Source organism: Amphiura filiformis, chromosome 9 (assembly GCF_039555335.1).
Source record: "Amphiura filiformis chromosome 9, Afil_fr2py, whole genome shotgun sequence".
NCBI lineage: Eukaryota > Metazoa > Echinodermata > Ophiuroidea > Amphilepidida > Amphiuridae > Amphiura > Amphiura filiformis.
Genome location: NC_092636.1, coordinates 10,012,072 through 10,036,238, shown reverse-complemented (window position 1 = coordinate 10,036,238; position 24,167 = coordinate 10,012,072). Strand labels below are relative to the sequence as shown.

General features: G+C 38.4%; 2 protein-coding genes across 2 annotated transcripts; one reads left to right on the top strand and one right to left on the bottom strand.

Moving 5' to 3' along the window:
* Positions 1-77: 77 nt before the first annotated feature.
* On the bottom strand, positions 78-3,861 carry LOC140159959 (metabotropic glutamate receptor 3-like). The gene is made up of 2 exons (XM_072183227.1): positions 2,737-3,861; positions 78-701 (listed from the first exon to the last, which is right to left on the bottom strand). The coding sequence occupies exons 1-2, from the start codon at positions 3,859-3,861 to the stop codon at positions 78-80; spliced, it is 1,749 nt and encodes a 582-aa protein (XP_072039328.1).
* A 16,015-nt stretch (positions 3,862-19,876) lies between these two features.
* Positions 19,877-23,529, top strand: LOC140159958 (uncharacterized). Its single transcript, XM_072183226.1, has 4 exons — positions 19,877-19,888; positions 20,059-20,714; positions 21,309-22,235; positions 23,472-23,529. The coding sequence occupies exons 1-4, from the start codon at positions 19,877-19,879 to the stop codon at positions 23,527-23,529; spliced, it is 1,653 nt and encodes a 550-aa protein (XP_072039327.1).
* Positions 23,530-24,167: the final 638 nt, after the last annotated feature.

Here is a 24,167-nt window from a genome sequence, read left to right as displayed (position 1 = left end):
TCCGTGACATACTGCATATTTTGTATTGTAAATCCTGATAATTACGGTGAAAGCCCAATAGACGAACACGGTTTTAATTATTCTCGAGATTCTTTTTCTTCTATTATATTTCCTCCGTTATCTGCTGGAACTTGATTATTCATACAATCATCACCACCTGCTACACCTTCAGTCACCGTTTTGGTTTTATGAGTAGCTGGTGCAACGGCAGCACTCCGTATTGGTAGTTTGAAAGTCCCGCCAAATATTGACGGCCGTTCTGTCATGCTTTCGTCCATTGATCTGCTTTCTCTATACGTCCCTGCATGGACATCTACTTCTTGCACAAAATATATAGCATAAAGTTTAGGCACATACATGAATACCATTGATACGGTGGCGCTAACCATCATGGCTGCAGACATTACCACAACCTGGAGATGCGAGTATGGAACAATGAAATAACAAGGTATGAAGCCTAGCCATATGACAAGGGTGGTGTAGACGCTTAAACTGATAAACCGAGACTCGTTGTAATTGGTAGGAACTTTGCGCGTCATGAAAGCATGAGCACTGCATAGTACTATGAGGGTTAGGTTGTAGCTAAGCGATACTATGAGTTCCAAGTGGTCAGTTTTGCAGGTCAGTTCGACGTTACCATCAACTGGTTGTTCGTCTGGATGCGGAGGCGTCTTCCATAGAAATGTGATATTGATACCGCACTGGTGGAGCAAAAAGAAAAAAAAAGAATGGTGATGTTAAAGAAGAACCCAGTGTCATTTACAATAGATATATGCTTCCATTATTTTGAAATTTTAACAGCACACATATAGATGGTTCGATTCTTTTTTGTCTTTCATATCAGTGAGTTAAATGAAACGGTCCCTTCAATTTGGTCATGACGAAAGGATGCCAGTCTCATGAACAACCACGATCTTATCTCATGAAAATTTAATTGTAATTTAAACAGCATGAAAATTATTCTGTGTTGGTAGACATCATAATTTAGGATTTTGATCTTTTGATCTTAAGATTAGATGTACCTCAAATTTTCGGTCATAACTTTGACATTCATCGTGGAATTAGCAACCCAAGTTCGGGATCGTGACCTTTTGGGGATTGGACCCCATAACCTTGTCATACATTTTTGGTAAAGGGTATCGGCCCTCGTCCTGGTTCAGTGACGGGTGATGTACCTGCATACGGAACGATCTTTGAAAGCCTGCTTCCGTGGGTTCCACCGTTCATCAAAGTCTCCAAACACATCTACATCGAATCCTAGGACACCAAGTCGAACTATAGAACTACAGGTAAAATCCTCTAGGAGGGGGGGGGGAGGATGTCATTATATAATAATATAAGAGTAACCCAACAATCACTCAGCCGTCACGGAGGTCGATAACAATATACAACCAATTGTGCACGACCAAGTGGTGGGGTCAAGTGTCCAAAAGGTCACTGATCCTGAACTTGGGTTGCCAGTCTTCCGATGAATGTCACAGTTATGACCGACGAAACGAACAAGTGTGGGGTCAAGTGTCCAAAAGGTTACTGATCCTGAAATTGGGATGCCAGTCTCTCGATGAAAGTCACATTTATACGTCGATTTTGTGTTGAGATCGAACGTTTGAACTATTCAATTATAATTATATAATCATTATGGTAATAAAGTGTACCTCAAGTTCTATATTGTTTTCAAAGTTTTGCCATTGTTATTACTATCGAGTTATACTACACACATTATGCAACATCAATCTGATTGCCATGTGCTAAAAAGCACAATAGAGTCCAAAAATACTGACTTAAAGAAAACAATTTTGTTTTAGATATATAACATATTTGATTAATACGGTAAAACATCAACACGGACTATAACTTTAATAGTTGACTCACCTGTACCATGATAAGACTTAAGGCAATAACAACCTGGGAATGTGGACTGATACATCCGGGTCTTTTGGTCGACTTCTTTCCCGCCTTGAATATTCGATAGATACGATTAGCACGTGTCAAAATTGGCGCGTACGTTATGGTAAAACACATCATGTAACCAATACGTATAATATAACACGTGGCGTAGCTTGGTTTTGCAATTAGGCTGAACACAAGTAAATACGATAAGAATACGCCTATTAACATCATGTAGCTTAGTTCCCGACTTGAGGCCTTAATTAAGGGATGATTATTATTCAGTACATATGCGCAAAGTACCGCGGATGCGCAAATAAGTCCCAAGCAATCAATAGACACAATCGCGACTGCCCATGGATCACCCCATTCGGTAAACGTTGGTATGATTTTGATACATTCGTTGCGGGCAAAGTTGGGTGCGTACAAATCGCCGCAATCTACGCATACTGTTTGATTGATGATGGTTATCGAATTGCGGCTACAGTTGGAACAGCTCCAGCAACAACCGTCGCCATGATGAATTGTTGCCTGTCCTCTTTTACATCTGTTACTGCAATAGGATTGTGGCACTATAGGCTCTTCATCGTCATTTGTTTTATTTACACCCCATACTATTTTATGCTCACGAATACTTAGTCTACTCCCTTCTGGTTTGAGCGAATCCCAATCACCAACTCGTTCTAACCGACAATTGTGTTTTTGCGGACAATGTATATTTTCAATTTCGTAGATCCCTTTCATGTCACCCAAACCATCAAAAGATATATGACCAGTGTAACCAGTGAAATTTGACATTTTCATGTATGAAAATAATTCGGTATTATTGATATTTCGTGCTACTCTTACACATAAAGGTCTGAGTCCAGGACACTTATCTCTGAGAAGAGCATCCATTGCCCGAGCATAAACCAACACGCTATCCATGACTCGGGACACACCACTTTCCTCGCTAAAGCCTGGGCGATAGGCATTCAAACAATGCACATCCGATACACGATGAGAACAATTTAAATATTCGTACCAGAATTCAGAAAACCATGGGTTTGATTTACGATTCGTAACATTTAACTTCTTAAAGTATTGTTCATAATTAAGTATGATTTCATCGGCTAAATGCGTTTTCAGGGCACCGTAAACCGCTGGTATATTCTCTGGTTGTATTTCGGTAATGCTCATGCCCCATCCATCGCTGCCTATAAGCTGCAGTTCACCTATAGTGTCTGTACGATTCATAGCAGCAAAGAAATTATTTGCGTCCGATATTGACACAAATAAAATAACAACACGAGCATTGTCATTGTTTTGTATCGTTTCAATCATATCGTCAAAGTATGTACTTGGAGACCCACTCACTACTTCGAATTCACCAGCCAAACATATGGGTAAATCTTTGATAAGCTTTTTGAATCCTTTAATGGCATTCCGTCCGTAGCTATCATCTGAATACACAAACGACACGTAGCTCCAATTAAAATACAAAAGTAAATCCACAATGGCTTGAACTTGCAGCGAATCTGGAGGTACAACTCGTAAAAAATAAGGAAATCTTTCTATGTCGGATAAATCGTCACTCGTTGCAAAGTAACTCAATAAAGGCAAATGAAATATACTGTACATTTGATCTACTACGAGCGTTGTTGAACTAGATTCGGTCCCAATGACTCCCAGGACTGGATTTCGAGAGTAAGATGACCCATTGTAGCCATTGTCAACTCCTACCACAGTACAATGCCAATCTTTTATTTCAAAATATCTAACAAATCTCAAGCCGTTGGATAAACTTACTGCTTCTGACGAACATGTATCATATATCTCATACCCAATAGAAATATTTGGCAGAATATCTTTAAGACTTGTCATATTGTTGATAATTTCAATGGCGTACACCATTGCCTCGACTCGGTGCAAAGTTTCCAGCTCTCGAAGCGTCTTACAATCTTCTTCGTGTAGCGGGAAAAGACCGCCTAGCATCAAGTCACCTGGGCGTGTATATACATAGTTTGTTTCAGGTACATGATTCGCAGATACGCTACGTTTTAAATTCGATTGTAGCGAGAAAAGGTAGATTAAAATGATAATTATACCCATCTCTGTAAATATCAATGTTTCAATATATGTTCAAGAAAAACCGATGTGAGTGTGAACCAAAATACAAAATCGTCATCAAAACAAGCATTTACATTGTTTGATGCTCCCATAGCTTAGAAGTAGGCAGGCGATAGTTTCAAACGCCCTTAACGCAAGTATTGCTTATACAATCTTTGCGTAGAATGAGAGTCTGTTTTCAATTGCTGACGACAGCGGCAATCAATTAAAGAGCGCCGACGATTTCCATTCGGCTATATCATACTTATTTGTATTAGGAGAAGCACAACATATTTAATATTTCAAATAATCTCTTATGGCCAATTATCATCGGTATGTTTGGAACAATCATATAGAATGCATATTCAGCATAATTGTAATCTATTATAGATTATAGTCAAAAAATATGTTTTTCCTAAATATGTTTCAGAATGGTTAAATTTTACATCCAGCACACCAAGTGATAACTAGCATTGCATTGGTTAGTAGCGGGTTTTAACCTTTATTTACCAATCGGTTACTTAATGACCATAATGCTATCATAAAATCTTTTAATAGATAGTTTGCGCATTATCAATTACAATCCATTACTTTCGCTGGTAAAGTTCATCAATTATTAGTCAAGGCTAATTAAAAAAAAGGTTTATTTTCAAATCAAGTCCCCAGCTTTCGCCTGATTGTACAGCCTGCTTTTTTGCTCAAAAAGAAAATGGGACTAAAAGTAATCTGGCGCCTTTTCCAGCATATGCTACGAATATCTTCGATTAGTTTGCTACAGAAAGATATTTCCCACCTCTGTAAAGCACATCGTGTGGGTCTATATATTATAGTTTTGTCAGAATTTCCGTTTTTATTTTACCCTTTTTCCCTTCATCCTCCGAAAATGTCAAAATCAGTACTTTATCTCGAGAGCAACCAGCTGAATTAATCGATATTTCAATTGTTGTCAACCAGGTCCCTTTTCCATTGAAAACCAGGATTGCCTGACCAGCGATTTGGTAGCCCAAATCCCCAATTCTGGTAAATGAGGTGAATTTTGGAAATTTGCTCCCGTGATAGCCTGCAATTTCAATTTATAGGGGCTATGGATTCCATGATTATGAAAACCATTTTGTCTGTTTGTTTGTTTGTTTATTTACCTAGGCCTAGGATGAGGTCAATGGGAAAATCCACTGTCCAAACCTAGAAAAATTCGCGTGTTATTAGAGGGGATTTTAATTTTCTGTCCCTCCTATCTCCAGGTGAATTTTGAATGACCCCCCCCCCCCCCCCATCGGGCATCGCGGGTTGGCATTTTCATTACACCCTTCAGACTTGCGTTCGGGTTTGTGTAGGCCTATTTGTCATAATTTAGCGCTATAGGACCTACTTTATAAATGTCTAGCTATAGCCGTGCTATATAAATATTATAAGGTACCGGTATGTAATATTATGTAGGCCTATGGGGGTGGGGTGGGTACTCAACACATTTTAACCATGACTTACAATGCAAGGCTCATTGTTGCCATAAATGATTTTTCCTTTAGGTCATTATAATAGGTTCCATGTTTAACCTTGTATTGTTTTGGCTGCTTCATTATGACTTTCGGTGGGTTTAAGCAATTTCAAACAAACACAAACTAAAGGCACTATACCCAGTCACCTTCATGACAATTGAAACACCAGGTAATTTCTTTGCTATATTGAAGTTCTGGCAACACTCTATCCAGGCCGGGCACCCAGAGATATCGATCCACAATGCTAGTATTAGCCGAAGATTTCACGCGTGGATTTGAAAATATTTCAGCTGGTAGTCAAAAATTATGGAATCAAAACGGAAATTCTGACAAAACTATAATATATAGACCCACACGATGTGCTTTACAGAGGTGGGAAATATCTTTCTTTAGCAAACTATATTAGTTTGAGACGCTAAAAAATGAATTCTGTAAAAAGATCACGGGCGAACTAAAGGCCTATAAAAATCAAAAATATCACACTAAAAGACACAATTTGATGCTTAATTTTAACACCAGGATTAAAAAAAAAAATGTTCATCCAAGCACTATGTTTTTATTTGACATTACTGAAGAAAAAAAAAAATTTGCTTTATATTTGACCGAGAAAATAAATTTCATAGCAAAAGGTGTATCTCGGAATTGTGCTGATTTTAACATGTATCGATCGACTTTTAGCGCGACTAAGCAGAACAAAAGAATCGGTTGTCCTGCGTTTAGACTGGGTACCATACCATTATTCATTATTATGATTAAGGTTTTTCAAATGAAAAAAAAAACTCTTTTCTATCGGTTTGATTTACAACCAAATAAAATTAGCTTTTGTTTTCCTAACTTTAGTGCCGGCAAGTTTACTGGCCAAATCCAGCCACTTTATGGTTAATATAATTGTGTGAGCTCGGGGGTTGGACGGTACCGCTTGGGGGGGAGGGCAAAGCTGCACTTTTACCATAGGTAGTTGACATCATTGGCTACGCAAAAATACCTGATAGCAATTGAACCCGATTAGCTTTTGGCGGAAAAGGTCATCGAATTTTACACAAGGTCAAATTTCAAAATTGCTCAAATTGTGTTCAAAATTAGCAAAATAGGTCAAGGTCAATAGATAGATCAAGGGTACTTGGCCTCAGTAGTACTACTACTCAGTGCCTATTTTGCTGTGTTACCTAGGTAATGTTCCATCCGAGATGGTACAATCCCATCCTTATTTGAATTGTATTATCAAAACGAACAATTTCACAACTCTTTTGGCAAAATCGGAGAACTTTGATGTTTTAGATCCACATAGATCCAAAAACATGACCTTTGACCATGTCGGTTATAACTCAAGAACGGTACGTCCCAGACGGGTCAAACTATACATTTTCTGAACCCTTGTGACTAGAGGAACACGTGACACAATTTCGGCAACTTGAAAATTTGACCCTGTGTAAAGTTCGATGACCTTTTCCCGGTTCAATTGCTATCATGAATTATTGTGTAGCCCATAATGTCAACTATGTCCGGTAGCAGTGCAGCTTTGCCCCCCCCCCCAACTGGTACCAAACACCCCATATGAGGGCATCAGGCTCTTACGCTATTAGGTATAATAATAATCTTAACACATAATTATTGTGGTCATAAAGGCCTCTAACACTTTTGTGCACTTTTGTATTCCCATTGATCCTTGTTGTTTTTGCAGATTTAGCACTTTTGTGGGCCTTGGAACTGGTAATTTTTGGCTATCAAACTTACTGTCTTTTCTGCATTTTACTTGTTTCCCCACATCAAGTTCGTGTACCTTGCTTTTTTCTTTCATCTAACAAACTTCTTTTCTCTGCAACACGACCAATATTTAACAGTAAACGCCCTATCACTAGTGTGCTAGTCATGCTGAGTTATTGTCATGACAAGTAGAAATATAATTTATATAAAGTGTTTTTTGCTTTCCACAGTTGAATTGTTTGGAAATGCGATGAAAACTATTTTTATCATCATCATTGATAATTGTTATTCAGCTTCATCTCGCAGTAATTGCCAAGTTACTATAACTACTACTAACTAAACAATATTATTCTTTTATCATGGATAATAATCATGAAGGTATTGAAGTACTCGAATAGGTAAATCTGACATTCTTGAATTCAATAAGAATAAGAATCTCTTTCAATTTCAAGGCTAATGAAGCTCAAAACGTAAATAAAGGAAAAGCACGTTCTATCACGCACAGAGATATTTGAACAATCTTATCATTATTACTAGAAAAAAATCGCTTTATAAAAGTTTCCGATCATTTTGAAAAAAGAACATTTACCTTAGTGAATCTGCGTTATTATTATTATTATTATTATTATTATTATTATTATTATTATTATTATTATTATTATTATTATTATTATAATTATTATTATTATTAGTAGTAGTAGTAGTAGTAGTAGTAGTAGTAGTAGTAGTAGTAGTAGTAGTAGTAGTAGTATTACATGTATTATTATTATTATTATTATTATTGTCATTATTACTGTGCGAGAGCATGGGTAAAAGCGTTATATTCGACAGGCAAGCAAGGAAGCAAGCAAGCAAGCAAGCAAGCTAGCAAACAAGCAAGCAAGCAAGCAAGCAAGCAAGCAGAGCGTATGAAAAGCAAGCGCAATAATGAATTAAAGTGCTGCTCACAAAACGGAAAATCTAAACAATAAAACAATAAACGAGTACTTAGTCAAATTTTTCCAAAGGCCCCAATTTTCATTAAGCCCCATTGATTGTGCAAATTATTCAGCTTAATTCGTTGCAAGAGACATGAAATTGACATCACTTAAAAGGGTGGGAGTAATCAACGATGCGTTCCAAAACATATGCTTTAAAAGCAGTTTGATCTTAATTCAAAGCAAATTGCCAGAAACATACTATTAACTACATCGTTATTTACTTGGATACAGACTAAAACGTAAAAACAGACCAAACACAGAACTGGTTAGGATACATGTCCTGTCTTGTTTCCCCTATAGGGCCTACCTGTAACCATGTTTGTATCACATGTGTAGCGCATAATTATTGTACGGTATTGTATCTTATTAAAAAAAATTAGACTCTTATTTCATCTTTGGAAAGGGAAATACAGTGTGCTTACAATTCAGAATGTATTTATTTATATTACATGCAGGTAAAATTTGAACTGAGTAGGTTTAAATAGTGAGTTTCCCACTTCTGCATTTCGGTTCAATTCCAAGTTCCATTGATAGAAGCCGCCAAGGTGGTGGGTGGGGAGTAATAGTTTTAATACTAGACTTAGCTGTGGTCTAAGACCACGAACACAGCCGTGTTGTGGCCCCTTAATGACCTTTGACCCCAAAATATATGAAAACCCCATAGACATTGGCTAATGTCAATGTATGTGTGCACGTGGCATCACTTTGCCATGTTATTTGTGGCAGAAGGGGCATTTTGAAGTGTTTTTTGTCTCAGACCGGAAATGACCTTTCACCGCAAATAAAAAAAATACCACGTATACACTGAGTAACATCAATTCATGTGTGAATGTACCGTATCTGTGCTATATTTTTCTTGGCTGATAAATTGTTTTGAAGTTATTTCGTTTTATACCGGAAGTGCCCCCTTAATGACCTTTGACCCCAAATCTGTGTACACCCCATAGACACTGGGTAATAACCATGCATGTGTGCAAGTGGCATCACTGTCCTACGTAATTTGTGGGAGAAGATGCATTTTAAAGGTATTTCGTTTTATACCGGAAATGACCCCTTAATGACCTTTGACCCCAAATAAAAAAAATAGCATATATACATTGGGTAAACACAATTCATGTGTGAGCACACCATCACTCTCCTATGTTTTTCTTAGCTAATACAATTTTTTGAAGTTATTTCGTTTTATACCGGAAGTGACCCCTTAATGACCATTGACCCCAAATCTGTGTACACCCCATAGACACTGGGTAATAACAATGCATGTGTGCAAGTGGCGTCACTGTCCTACAGAATCTGTGGAAGAAGATGCATTTTAAAGGTATTTCGTTTTATACCGGAAGTGACCCCTTAATGAGCTTTGACCCCAAATAAAAAAAATACCACATATACATTGGGTGACTGCAGATCATATGTGAACATACCGTTACTGTGCTATGTTTTACTTAGCTAATAAAAATTTTTGAAGGTTTTTGTTTTATACCGGAAGTGACCCTTAATGACCTTTGACCACAAATCTGTGTACACCACATAGACACTGGGTAATAACAATGCATGTGTGCAAGTGGGGTCGCTGTCCTACGTAAGTTGTAGGAGAAGATGCATTTTTAGTTGAAATCACGTTTGTGACCCCTGCGTGACCTTTGACCCCGCGAGTTTCATATGACATGTAGGGGCATGGTCAATGATCATTGTGACCAAGTTAGGTCAAAATCGATGTAAGCATGCGAGTGCTAGAGCAAATGTAATGGTTGACAGAAGAAGAAGAAGAAGAAGATCCTGTAAGAAAAAAGACACAGCCGTGACTAACGTCACGGCTGTGTAACTAGACTTAGCTGTGGTCTAAGACCACGAACACAGCCGTGTTGTTACCCCTTAATGACCTTTGACCCCAAAATATATGAAAACGCCCATAGACGTTGTCTAATGTCAACGCATGTGTGCACGTGGCATCACTTTGCCATGTTACTTGTGGCAGAAGGGGCATTTTGAAGGTTTTTCGTCTCAGACCGGAAGTGACCCCTTAATGACATTTGACCCCAAATGAAAAAATAACACATATGAATTGGGTAACCACAATTAATGTGTAAACATACTGTTACTGTCCTATGTTTTTCTTAGCAAATAAAAATTTTTGAAAGTTTTTCGTTTTATACCGGAAGTGACCCCTTAATGACCTTTGACCCCAAATCTGTGTACACCCCATAGACACTGGGTAATAACAATGCATGTGTACAAGTAGCGTCACTGTCCTACAGAATCTGTGGAAGAAGATGCATTTTAAAGGTATTTCGTTTTATACCGGAAGTGACCCCTTAATGGGATTTGACCTCAAATAAAAAAAATACCACATATACATTGGGTGACTGCAGATCATGTGTGAACATACCGTTACTGTCCCATGTTTTACTTAGCTAATAAAATTTTTTGAATGTATTTCGTTTTATACCGGAAGTGACCCCTTAATGACCTTTGACCCCAAATCTGTGTACACCCCATATACACTGGGTAATAACAATGCATGTGTGCAAATGGCGTCTCTGTCCCACATAATTTGTGGAAGAAGATGCATTTTAAAGGTATTTCTTTTTATACCGGAAGTGACCCCTTAATGAGCTTTGACCCCAAATAAAAAAAATACCACATATACATTGGGTGACTGCAGATCATATGTGAACATACCGTTACTGTGCTATGTTTTACTTAGCTAATAAAAATTTGTGAAGGTTTTTCGTTTTATACCGCAAGTGACCCCTTAATGACCTTTGACCCCAAATCTGTGTACACCACATAGACACTGGGTAATAACAATGCATGTGTGCAAGTGGGGCCGCTGTCCTACGTAAGCTGTGGGAGAAGATGCATCTTTAGTTAGAATCACGTTTTTGACCCCTTATGACCTCTCTGTGACCTTTGACCCCACGAGTTTCATGTGACATGTAGGGGCACGGTCAATGATCATTGTGACCAAGTTAGGTCAAAATCGATGTAAGCATGTGAGTGCTAGAGCAAATGTAATGGTTGACAGAAGAAAGAAGAAGAAGAAGAAGAAGAAAGAAAGAAAGAAAGAAAGAACCTGTAAGAAAAAAGACACAGCCGTGAATAACGTCACGGCAGTGTAGAAAGAAGAAGAAAGAAAAAGAAAGAAAGAAAGAACCTGTAAGAAAAAAGACACAGCCGTGACTAACGTCACGGCTGTGTAAATACCCCTTTTTTGGAAATTGGGAACAATCATGCGTTGTGTTAACCCAATGTATATGTGGTATTTTTATTTGGGTCAAAGGTCATTAAGGGGTCACTACCGGTATAAAACGAAATACCAACAAATTTTATCAGCCAAGAAAAACAGGTAAAAGAAAAAGGTGATTAAGGGGTCACAACACGGCTGTGTTTGTGGTCTTAGACCACAGCTAAGTCTAGTTACACAGCCGTGACGTTAGTCACGGCTGTGTCTTTTTTCTTACAGGTTCTTCTTTCTTTCTTCTTCTTTCTGTCAACCATTACATTTGCTCTAGCACTCGCATGCTTACATCGATTTTGACCTAACTTAGTCACAATGATCATTGACCGTGCCCCTACATGTCACATGAAACTAGTGGGGTCAAAGGTCACGCAGGGGTCATAGGGGTCAAAAACGTGATTTCAACTCAAAATGCATCTTCTCCTACAAATTACGTAGGACAGTGACGCCACTTGCACACATGCATTGTAATTACCCAGTGTCTATAGGGTGTACCCAGATTTGGGGTCAAAGGTCATTAAGGGGTCACATCCGATATAAAACGGAATACCTTCAAATTTTTTTATTAGCTAAGGAAAACATAGGACAGTAACGGTATGTTCACATATGAGTTGCAGTTACCCAATGTATATGTGGTATTTTTTTTTTTTTATTTGGGGTCAAAGGTCATTAAGGGGTCACTTCCGGTATAAAACGAAATACCTTTAAAATGCATCTTCTCCCACAAATTACGTAGGACAGTGACACCACTTGCACACATGCATTGTTATTACCCAGTGTCAATGTGGTGTACACAGATTTGGGGTCAAAAGTCATTAAGGGGTCACTTCCGGTATAAAACGAAATAACTTCAAAAAACTTTATCAGCCAAGAAAAATATAGCACAGAGACGGTACATTCACACATGAATTGATGTTACTCAGTGTATACGTGGTATTTTTTTATTTGGGGTAAAAGGTCATTAAGGGGTCACTTCCGGTCCGAGACAAGAAAAACCTTCAAAATGCCCCTTCTACCACAAATAACATGGCAAAGTGATGCCACGTGCACACATACATTGACATTAGCCAATGTCTATGGGGTTTCATATATTTTGGGCTCAAAGGTCATTAAGAGGTCACAACACGGCTGTGTTCGTGGTCTTAGACCACAGCTAAGTCTAGTTCTTTCTTCTTTCTGTCAACCATTACATTTGCTCTAGCACTCAAACGCTTACATCGATTTTGACCTAACTTGGTCACAATGATCATTGACCGTGCCCCTACATGTCACATGAAACTTGTGGGGTCAAAGGTCATGCAGAGGTCAAAGGGGTCAAAAACGTGATTTCAACTAAAAATGCATCTTCTCCACGACTTACGTATGACAGCGACGCCACTTGCACACATGAATTGTTATTACCCAGTGTCTATGTGGTGTACACAGATTTGGGGTCAAAAGGTCATTAAGGGGTCACTTCCGGTATAAAACGAAATACCTTTAAAATTTTTATTAGCTAAGTAAAACATGGGACAGTAACGGTATGTTCGCATATGATCTTCAGTCACCCAATGTATATGTGGTATTTTTTTTATTTGAGGTCAAATCTCATTAAGGGGTCACTTCCGGTATGAAACGAAATACCTTTAAAATGCATCTTCTTCCACAGACTATGTAGGACAGTGACGCCACTTGCACACATGCATTGTTATTATCTAGTGTCTATGGGGTGTACACAGATTTGGGGTCAAAGGTCATTAAGGGGTCACTTCGGTATAAATCGAAATATCTTCAAAAATTTTTATTAGCTAAGAAAATCTTAGGAGAGTGATGGTATGTTCACACATGAATTGTGTTTACTCAATGTATATATGGTATTTTTTTATTTGGGGTCAACGGTCATTAAGGGGTAATTTCCGGTATAAAACGAAATACCTTTAAAATGCATCTTCTCCCACAAATCACGTAGGACAGTGATGCCACTTACACACATGCATTGTTATTACCCAGTGTCTATGGGGTGTACACATATTTGGGGTCAAAGGTTATTAAGGGGTCGCTTCCGGTATAAAACGAAATAACTTCAAAAAGTTTTATCAGCCAAGAAAAATATAGCACAGAGACGGTACATTCACACATAAATTGATGTTCCTCAGTGTATACGTGGTATTTTTTATTTGGGGTAAAAGGTCATTAAGGGGTCACTTCCGGTCTGAGACATAAAACCTTCAAAATGCCCTTCTGCCACAAATTACATGGCAAAGTGATGCCACGTGCACACATACATTGACATTAGCCAATGTCTATGAGGTTTTCATATATTTTGGGGTCAAAGGTCATTAAGGGGTCACAACACGGCTGTGTTCGTGGTCTTAGACCACAGCTAAGTCTAGTTCTTCTTTCTTCTTCTGTCAACCATTACATTTGCTCTAGCACTCACATGCTTACATCGATTTTGACCTAACTTGGTCACAATGATCATTGACCATGCCCCTACATGTCACATGAAACTTGTGGGGTCAAAGGTCACGCAGGGGTCACAGGGGTCAAAAACGTGATTTCAACTAAAAATGCATCTTTTCCCACAACTTACGTAGGACAGCGACCCTACTTGCACACATGCATTGTTATTACCCAGTGTCTATGTGGTGTACACAGATTTGGGGTCAAAGGTCATTAAGGGTCACTTCCGGTATAAAACGAAAAACCTTCAAAAATTTGTATTAGCTAAGTAAAACATAGCACAGTAACGGTATGTTCACATATGATCTGCAGTCACCCAATGTACATGTGGTATTTTTTTTATTTGGGGTCAAAGCTCATTAAGGGGTCACTTCCGGTATAAAAAGAAATGCCTTTAAAATGCATCTTCTTCCACAAATTATGTGGGACAGAGATGCCACTTGCACACATGCATTGTTATTACTCAGTGTCTATGGGGTGTACACAGATTTGGGGTCAAAAGGTCATTAAGGGGTCACTTCCGGTATAAAACGAAATACCTTCAAAATTTTTATTAGATAAGTAAAACATGGGACAGTAACGATATGTTCACACATGATCTGCAGTCACCCAATGTATATGTGGTATTTTTTTATTTGGGGTCAAATCTCATTAAGGGTCACTTCCGGTATAAAACGAAATACCTTTAAAATGCATCTTCTTCCACAGATTCTGTAGGACAGTGACGCCACTTGCACACATGCATTGTTATTATCCAGTGTCTATGGGGTGTACACAGATTTGGGGTCAAAGGTCATTAAGGGGTCACTTCCGGTATAAAACGAAAATCTTGAAAATGCTTCTTCTTCTTCTACTAATTACGTTGGACAGTGACGCCACTTGCACACATGCATTGTTATAACACAGTGTCTATATGGTGTACACACATTTGGGGTCAAAGGTCAGTAAGGGGTTACTTCCGGTATAAAACGATATACCTTCAAAATATCCCTTCTGCCACAAAAGCATAGCAAAGTGATGCCACGTGGACATGTGCATTGACATTAACCGATGTCTATGGGGTTTTCATATATTTTGGGGTCAAAGGTGATTAAGGGGTCACAACACGGCTGTGTTCGTGGTCTTAGACCACAGCTAAGTCTAGTTGGTATTACTATTGAGGAGACCCATATAACTATGCATCGCTATAAAAACTCCATGGAGTGTTTGACTTAGAAATACAAGGGGGGGTGAACCAACCGTTAGAAAAAGGTGTCATCATCATTAATTCAAATGGGTATTCCCTTTCTGTCATGTTCTTCTTATTTCTTCCTTCGATTCGGGCCTCGCTTGATCATGTTGATATACAGTAAGCCAAAAAATTAAGGTACCAGTTACGTTCGCCTCCTGTATATCCTAAACAAAGGCAGATATGTCATAATTGGAACCAACAACCAATAGCTGCATCTTTTAGCTCGAATTTAAGACCTCATTCGTTGACATTATTCAAGAAATAAAGACACGAGGATCCAAAAACCCAGGGAAGATGCAAATTTAAAAGCTTTTAAAACCGGGATTTAAAAGTTGCAGTTTGCCACATTGCATGCCCCTATTGATTTATACACATGGCGTTCGCGAACAAGATAACTAGCGCTGTGCTTTCATTGATTAGCACAAAAAACTAGCGTCGTGCTTTCATTGATTAGAACACAAAAGTACATATTTTTATTTCGTATCTTCATCAGGTTTTGGACTACCGTTTCTTTAGTTCTCAACCAATTTCAACAATAAGATCTTAAATCAGAGCTAAAGTGTACAGGTATCGGCTGCTTGTTTTAATTTTGACACATTTGTCTTTATTTAGGATATACAGGGGTGAACACAACAGCTACCTTAATTATTTTGCTTACTTTATGTGACAAGTAGTTTTTCACATCGAAGTTTTTAAAGAAATTTTGTTTGGTATAGCACCACCTCTTGTTTTGTAATTTGAGAACTAGTTCCAAAGTGTCACATTACCCTCTTCTGCTACGTGGATGGTCAGCCCAGGACAGTGCACACCCCACTTTCACTGTGCTAAGATGGATTGTACTTAAACTTGACCATCAACATTATTATGGAAATAATTATGTGTTTTGACGATGACGATGTGTTCTACCTTTGATATAATCAGGATATATTCAGCCTAAGTTGGGGTGAGTTGATTACAATCGCAAATTTCCAATTTGCGAGTGTTCTGTTTTTGGTCAGTTCTTCTTTCTTTCTTTCTTTATGTCAGGCGGATTTATCCGCCTGATATACTGTGAAGCTCTCAAATCTTCTTCTTTCTTTCTTCTTTAGTAGAACCAAAATTGCTACTAGTGCCAGACGCTTGCACCAATTTTGACCAAACTTGGCCACAAGAAGCACTGACCCAAGCTTAATATAACTTCTACACGGATAGGGGTCAAAGGTCACATAAGGGTTATTAGGGGTCATTTTGTGAAAATCTTACAAATGCTACTGCTCCTTTAAATGACATGCTATGACCACCAAACATGGTCAGCAAGAACCGCTGGCCCAAGCTTCAAATAAGTTGTACCACAGATTGGGGTCAAAGTTCATGTAAGGCTTGATAGGGGTCATTTGTGAAAATATTTGTGTGAAATGTAATGAAGCAGCTATCATTAGAGGCAGCAATTTGGCAGATAACTTATAGGCAGGGAGACAGCTTGTCTGCTGTTTTGATAAGGAGAGATAAGCATAATAAATATTTTGAAAGTCTCAACATATTAAATCTTAACCACAGTACTAGACCAAACTGAACATGTCAGAGATTGTCTAGTGTAGGGGCAGTGGTGTGGTTTTGGGTAGATAGCTGACAGTGGATCTCACATGAGATTTTCTTTCTTTTTTGGGAGGGGGTGCTATTTGCTATATGGACCAAGTAATAGGCACGAGGAACTGTGTTAGGAATGCACTTTTGCTTGGTTATATGGGAAAGTGCGGGAGGGCAGCGTGGGTAGGGGAGGAGGGGGAGTCAGGTCAAATTCAAAGTTAATCCGATGGGGCTGTAACTCCGAGAAAATGATCACTGACAATTGAGGAATATGAAATTGCAAAGGTCATCCGAGGTCAAAGGTCAGGTCAAATTTAAAGTTGCTGCAATTGGCCTGTAACTCAGGGAAAATAATCCCTGACACTTAAGGAGTATAAATCCGTAAAGGTCATCTGAGGTCAAAGGTCAGGTCAAATTTTAAGTTGCTCCGATTGAGCTGCAACTCAGGAAAAATGATCCTCGACACTTCAGGAGTGTAAAACCGCAAAGGTCATTTGAGGTCAAAGGTCAGGTCAAATATTAAGTTGCTCCAAACAGCCTGTGACTCAGGGAAAACAATCCCTGACACTGGAGGAGTATAACACCGTAAACGTAATCAGAGGTCAAAGGTCAGGTCAAACTTAAAGTTGCTCCGATTGAGCTGCAACTCAGGACAAATGATCTCCGACATTTCAGGAGTATAAAACCGCAAAGGTCATCCAAGGTTAAAGGTCAGGTCAAATTTAAAGTTACTCCGATCAGCCTGTAACTCCGGGAACACAATCCCTAATACCTCAGGAGTATAAAACCGCAAAGGTCATCCGAGGTCAAAGGTCAGGTCAAATTTAAAGTTGCTCCAATCGAGCTGTAACTTGCAGAAAATGATCCTTGACACATGGAGAGTATAGCATGAGTTTACCCGAGGTCTAAGGTCAAACGATGCTAATCAGAATCAATCACCGCCTGACATTCGTGGCTCGTGAGCCACAGTAGCTCTAGTTCTTTCTTTCTTTCTTCTGTCAAACTTTTAACGAGCCATCGTAGCCATATGCTTTAAGCCAATGTGACCATATTTGGTCACAAGGACCATTGGGTGGGGGCACAAATGTTACATGACCAACTCGGGGTCAAAGGTCATCCAAAGGTCATTATGACCAAAATGTGATTTTCACTAAAAATGCTTCTTCTTCCACAAATTACATAACACAATGTCGTCACTTGCATACCTGCATCGCCTTTAGCCAGTGTCTAAAAGTTGTACAACGAATTGGGGTCAAAGGTCATTAAGGGGGTAACATCTTACAATTGAATACCTGAGTGGAAGAAGGGCCCAACTCCATAAAAACTGTTTTTGAGATATTAAGGAAAAACTTAATATTTGGAAAAGTTTTATAGGCAGAATGTTTTCATCTTCAGTGGACCTTTAATACATGAATATACAATATTACATACATTCAAAATTAAATATGTTTCCATGGCAACGATACAGGTCTTAATACGAGCTGGAGTTGGGCCCTTCTTCCACTAATATACTGCAAGTGCCAGTTTCGTAAGCAGATGTGTTATAAATAGAATAGAAATTTGGTAATTATCCATTAATTGCACAAGTAGAAGCATGTCAAGAAAGTTTATTGTAGTAAAAAGCAGATTTCATGGATGAACAAAATTCCTGTTTAACCCAATATTTGTGGAAGAAGGGCCCAACTCCATGGAGTTGGGCCTTTCTTCCATGAAAACCATGATTAAGTGCACTTGAAAGACTATTTGGAGAGTTGATTTTGGCTCATCTTTCACACACAAGGAAGAACAATCTGCTGACAATAAAATGCTGGGTCTAACTCATTTTTGTAAAAAATTGGAGTTGGGCCCTTCTTCCACTCAGGTATTCAATTGCATTATCTCAACATCCGTAAGGGGTATGGGGCTCAAACTCAGTGACAACAAATCTCATGACCAGGGGAACATTTTACAGGGGTCAGGTCAAAGGTCATGCAGAGGTCAAATTTAAGAAATGCATTTTCTGTACATCTGTAATGGGTACGGGACTCAAACTCTGTGACAACAAACTTAAGGGTTCATACCACTAAATCCGCCTGTGAAGCGGTTTCCGGTAAAAGTTTATCACGACTATAGTCCCAACTTTGCATAAAAATTGAAGAAAATCGGTACAATATTAACAATTTTAATGTTAAAAATCGTGTTTTACTAGATTTTGTGAATGTGATCTCTGCAAATTTGAAAAGAAAATGCAAAAATTTGAGTAATGTTTACGATTATGGGCGCATGAACACACGAGGTCAAAACGCGGTTAGCAGTCGGATGTAAACACGGGAAAATCTGGCCTTTTTATATAACGCTAATTTTTTCAAAAAGTAGACGGAAAATGTTGTGTCATTTTCAGATATGTTATGCAAAAGTTTGTTCTGATTAAGATGATATCAAATATATATTTTAAAGTAAGAGGTAACTCGACTTATGGCCTAAAACGCAACCCCTATTTTGCACGTAAAGTCTATGGAAAGCTATTTTGTGTTATGTACCCTTAATGACCAGGGGAATATTTTGGAACACTTTGCAGGGATCAGGTCAAAGGTTATCTTGGGTCAAATCTTACAATTTCCTTTTCTGGACATCTGTAAGGGATATGGGGCTCAAACTCAGTGACAACAAATCTCATGACCAGGGGAACATTTTGTAGGGGTCAGGTCAAAGGTCAAATTTTAGAAATGCATTTTTGGACATCTGTAAGGGGTACGAGGCTCAAACTCGGTGACATCAAACTTAATGACCAGGGGGAATATGTTGGAACACTTTGCAGGGTCAGGTCAAAGGTTATCTGGGGTCAAATCTTATACCGTAATTTCATTGTCTGTAAGGGGTTTGGGGGCTTAATTTCGGTGACAACAAACCTCGTGACCCGGGAAACATTAAGGTCAAAGGTCAGGTCAAACGGCCATTAAAGGGTTACATGCCTTGCGATTGTCTGCGCTCTGTGAGCGCAAATTATCTCTAGTTTCTTTTGTAATTATAATGTGTTAATATGATCACTATCAAGCGGGATAGTAAACATAGTAATGGTTTATGTAGGTTTTGTGTAAAAGTTGAATTATTATGTTGCTGATGCAATTTATTTATAAACTTTGGGTCATAATGAAATATCGTTCATACTAGTTATGAGTGCGCACAGGAAGTATCAGTAAAATGGTGTTTGGTAATTATTGTTTAAAATTAATTCGAGCACTTGATTAGGCTGAAGAGTTAAGCTATGAATGATAAGGTATGTGATTTTTGTGATTTTAACGACTGGATGACTGAGAATATTCACTATTTTGTCAAGAACAATTTCGGGCAGGATTGCCTACAAGAAGTAAGAACTTATGAGAAGACGGCTAGAAAGATCGCAATTACCGCAACCATTTGAGATTCAATTTACGTTGTTTACATGAGCATATAACACCACGTAGCATCAAGCTCAAAAGTAATGTTAGCGGCCACAAAGCTGATCAGATTCTAAGAAACGCTGAAAGGAAACTTCTAAATGAGAGAGTTAGACAGGTAAATTTCACGATTGATGTTTTGAAACAAAAACAAGACCAGTCATCACAGAAACTTTCGGCTTCGTTACCAAGAGACGCTTTCGACAGAGTTGCCGAATTCACCACCCATGCGCAGTTAGCACAACATCGGAAGGTGAAAGGTCGCCATCTTGAAAAATTCCAAAAGTTGATAAGTTCGCGAGCGGATTTGGACAAGGATTGGAGGAATAGCGGCGACTCTGGACTCGGTTCTAACTCAGAAAAATGGGTGAAAAACATCTCCGATCGCGATTTAACGAAGGATGAAGTCAGTGTTCTCGCCAAAGGTTTAAATTACGCCGTCGTACCGGAGAGCGTACCGGTTGCTGAATTCGTCACCGTTACTGAATCTGCCGTGTCGGTAGGTCGTTTAAATCCATCGGACGCCGAAACACTTCGTCATAAGATCTGTGAAACGCTATGTAACACTGAACTACCTCAATCAAACATCACCAAGGATGAGAGGAAGGCTCTGTCGGAATTAACCAAGGATGAAAACATCGCCATAGTCCCGGCAGACAAAGGCAAGTGTGTAGTGGTTTTGAACAAGTGTGACTATGATGACAAGTGCAATGATCTGCTAAAAGACGAAAAAAACATACAAGCGAGTAGGATATAATCCAACAAGTGGTTACAGGAAAAAGGTAACAGAGTTTACTACTAAGATACTTAATGAGAAAACCATAAACATCGATGACAAGAGACAGTTAGATTCCCCCTCTGAGCCAGCGGTACCTGCGTTTTATGGACTCCCGAAAATTCACAAGCCAGAACCAATACCTGTAAGGCCCATTGTGAGTAGCATCGGATCTGTAACGTATAATCTCGCAAAGTACGCGGCTAAAATCTTAGGCCCCCTTGTTGGACAATCTCCGCACCACATCAAAAACACTCAAGAGTTTGTTAACCGAATTAAGGATATCACTTTAAGCGAAGGCGAAACAATAACATCGTATGACGTTACCGCTTTGTTCACATGTATTCCACCAGACTTTGCGCTGAAAGTTGTAAAGGAGTGTTTGAACAATGATACCACCTTGAGTGAACGGACAAACCTGAATGTTGATCAAATCGTGGAACTCGTAAGCATCTGTTTGAATACCACCTATTTCTCATACCAAGGCAAATTTTACAAACAACAACATGGAGTTGCGATGGGATCCCCGTTAGCCCGATAGTTGTTAACCTGTGTATGGAAAGTTTCGAGCAGCAAGCCTTGCAATCATACCCGGGTGTTAAGCCTAGACTCTGGTTACGTTTTGTCGATGATACCTTCGTGATCATTGAGCGCACCGAATTAGAAGGTTTCTTTCAACACATCAATAAGCTAGACGACAACATCAAATTTACTCAGGAAAGTTGTAAAGACGACACGCTAGCTTTCTTAGACTGCCTGATCAGTGTGAAGAACGATGGTTCGCTAACGTCAAATGTTTACAGAAAACCCACGCACACTGATCATTACTTACAATTTGGATCACATCACCCATTGATACACAAGTTGGGAGTAATAAGAACTTTACAATACAGAGCTGATACCATCATAAGCGAGAACGAACTTATCCCAGGGGAGAAAGACCACATCAAAGAATCGCTGAAGAACTGCGGTTATCCGAACTGGGCTTTTCTAAAAGCCAACAAGAGCAGGAAAGACCAAAAACAGCCTGATGGTGGTGGTCAACCCAACAAAGCTCGCGTCACAATCCCATATATAGCTGGACTGTCAGAACGTGTAAAGAAACACCTCAAAGCTTTTGGGATTTCCTCGTCGTTTAAGCCAAATAACACCCTTCGTGGCAAGCTCGTTCAAGTAAAGGACAAACAATCAAAAGAAAAACGCTCAAACTTAGTGTATGGGTTAGTGTGCGGTGACGCTGATTGTTATGCTGCCTATGTTGGCGAAACAAAACAAGCCTTGAAAGCTAGACTCAATCAACATAGGAGGCCCAGTTCAAACGAGGCCCAGAACTCCGCCGTGTACCTTCACCTTAAAGACACTGGTCATAATATTGACACCGAGGACGCAGTGATTCTCGATAAGGAGGAACAGTGGCATAGGAGAGGCATCAAGGAAGCCATCTGGGAGAGAGTAGAGCAGCCGTCACTTAACAAGAAAGGGGACTGAGACACAACTTATCTCACGCATGGGACCGGGCCATCAAGACGATCCCTAGCCGTCTCAAAGTGTCACATGACCAGCCCAGCGGGTCAGTTGCCTGATGAAGTCTGATGGTTTCAGACGCAACGTAGCAAGTTGCAAAAAATGTAAGTTCCAGTATTTGATTTAATTCAAAACTTTGTAATGATAAGGTATGTTGAAACATGTACCATGAGATTGTGGTTATATTCCTGCTTGATTGTTGAACATTGTAGAGTAAGAATTTATATTATTTTTTGGACCATAATAATAATATTCTCCAAATTGTACCCTGATATTAAGATGCACCAATTTATCTTAATACAACAGTATATAGGCATATTTGGCCCTTGAGCTTGACCTGTAGGTGAGGCCAAGTTCGCAAATTCTGTCCCTGGCAGAAGTTTTAATCGTTAATCTCTCCTCACCATCCTCCTCTCATTCAACATTTGCTGAGAATCTTATGTCTGTGATAAATATGTTTTATTGAGTATACATCAGCATGACCAATAGTGTGTTTTGAGGTCATAGGATTCACATGCTAAAAACTTTTACCATGGCAACCTATTTTGTGTTTTGATATTTTCAAGTGTATTATACTCCATTCATTGTAAGCAGTCACTTGAACCTCACTTTAGTTGGTATAGTAATCTTCTGAAAGAGTGTTTAGTTTGGTTAATAACCTGTGAGATGAGTTTCAAGTTATGCTTAATACGCTTTGGTGTAGTTTTCCAGTTATGTACAGGTTGAAATCTTAACTTCAAAGTTTTGGAAAGTTTTGAATTGATAACAGACTGCTAAAGGTTGAACGATTTGTCATATTATAATGTATGCGTGAGACAAAAGTTTAACTTGTGTTTAGAATAGTTTTAATGTAAATAGCCATGTATATTTGTACCTTGTCTTGGTAATATATTATTATCTATAGTCCAAGATTAATGCATTCTATCGTTTACCAATTGAATGTAGACTTTTTAATGGTTAACTATTTTCGTTTATCATTGATTATTGTAAAATTGACCATCAGAAGTAGTTAGTGTGTTTTAGGAAACAGTTTCATGAACTTGTTATTCTTTTTAAGTAGTTCATGCATACTTCTGACAATCTTTATTATTTACTCTTTCAATTATTCTTTACTCAATTTTTAGACTCATAGTCATGGTTTGTAATGGATTAATGCCAGGAGACGTAGTTTATATCATGTGAACAATTTGTTAATTGTGTTACTGATATTGTTATACGTTCAGGTTGAGAAAGTTAAATTGTTTTGCTGTGTGCTTTCTAGTGGTGTTTCTATTTACATTCCAGTTTGAATCTATATTTGTATTTAATCTTTTATTTTATATTATATTCTATATTCAATTATAATCATATTTTGATCTTATATATCTCAAACTCCAAAATTCAATTATGTTTTCTAGTAATCTGAAGTTTCAAACCATGCAATTACTTTAGTAATTCGTTCAGCATAATTTCTGATAAACCAAAAGTATTTCTTTTCTGTTTAATGAATTTGATATTTGAAGTGATTAAGTCTGTTAAACATTTGTTTGTTTGCGCAACTTTGTTTAATTTACATACTAAATCTGGTGTTCAATTTGTTTGTTTTGTTATGCAGGGTTTTTTATATGGTGAATTCCACTTTTATACAACAAATAGCCGACAATAAACTGACATGTTTGAGAAGAATAAACTCTTGCATCCCGTGTCCAAATCCTGTGTTACATGTAGATTGGTTTTGACAAGTTAAATCTAAACGAATATGTAACCATAGCTGAATATGAAGTTACCTGGACCAATAAGTACTATTATTGATAGGTGACAACTAATATTAATGATGTCAC

What these genes read in the sequence shown, in the direction of transcription:
- LOC140159959 (XM_072183227.1), bottom strand. Translation starts at nt 3,861, where the DNA reads ATGCTAGGCGGTCTTTTCCCGCTACACGAAGAAGATTGTAAGACGCTT. An exon ending in CTGGACTCAGACCTTTATGT is followed by an intron (nt 702 to 2,736) that starts GTAAGAGTAGCA and finishes TTGCTCCACCAG; the next exon opens with TGCGGTATCAATATCACATT.
- LOC140159958 (XM_072183226.1), top strand. An exon ending in GTCCCGGCAGACAAAGGCAA is followed by an intron (nt 20,715 to 21,308) that starts GTGTGTAGTGGT and finishes TCTCATACCAAG; the next exon opens with GCAAATTTTACAAACAACAA. An exon ending in ATTCTCGATAAGGAGGAACA is followed by an intron (nt 22,236 to 23,471) that starts GTGGCATAGGAG and finishes CTCAATTTTTAG; the next exon opens with ACTCATAGTCATGGTTTGTA.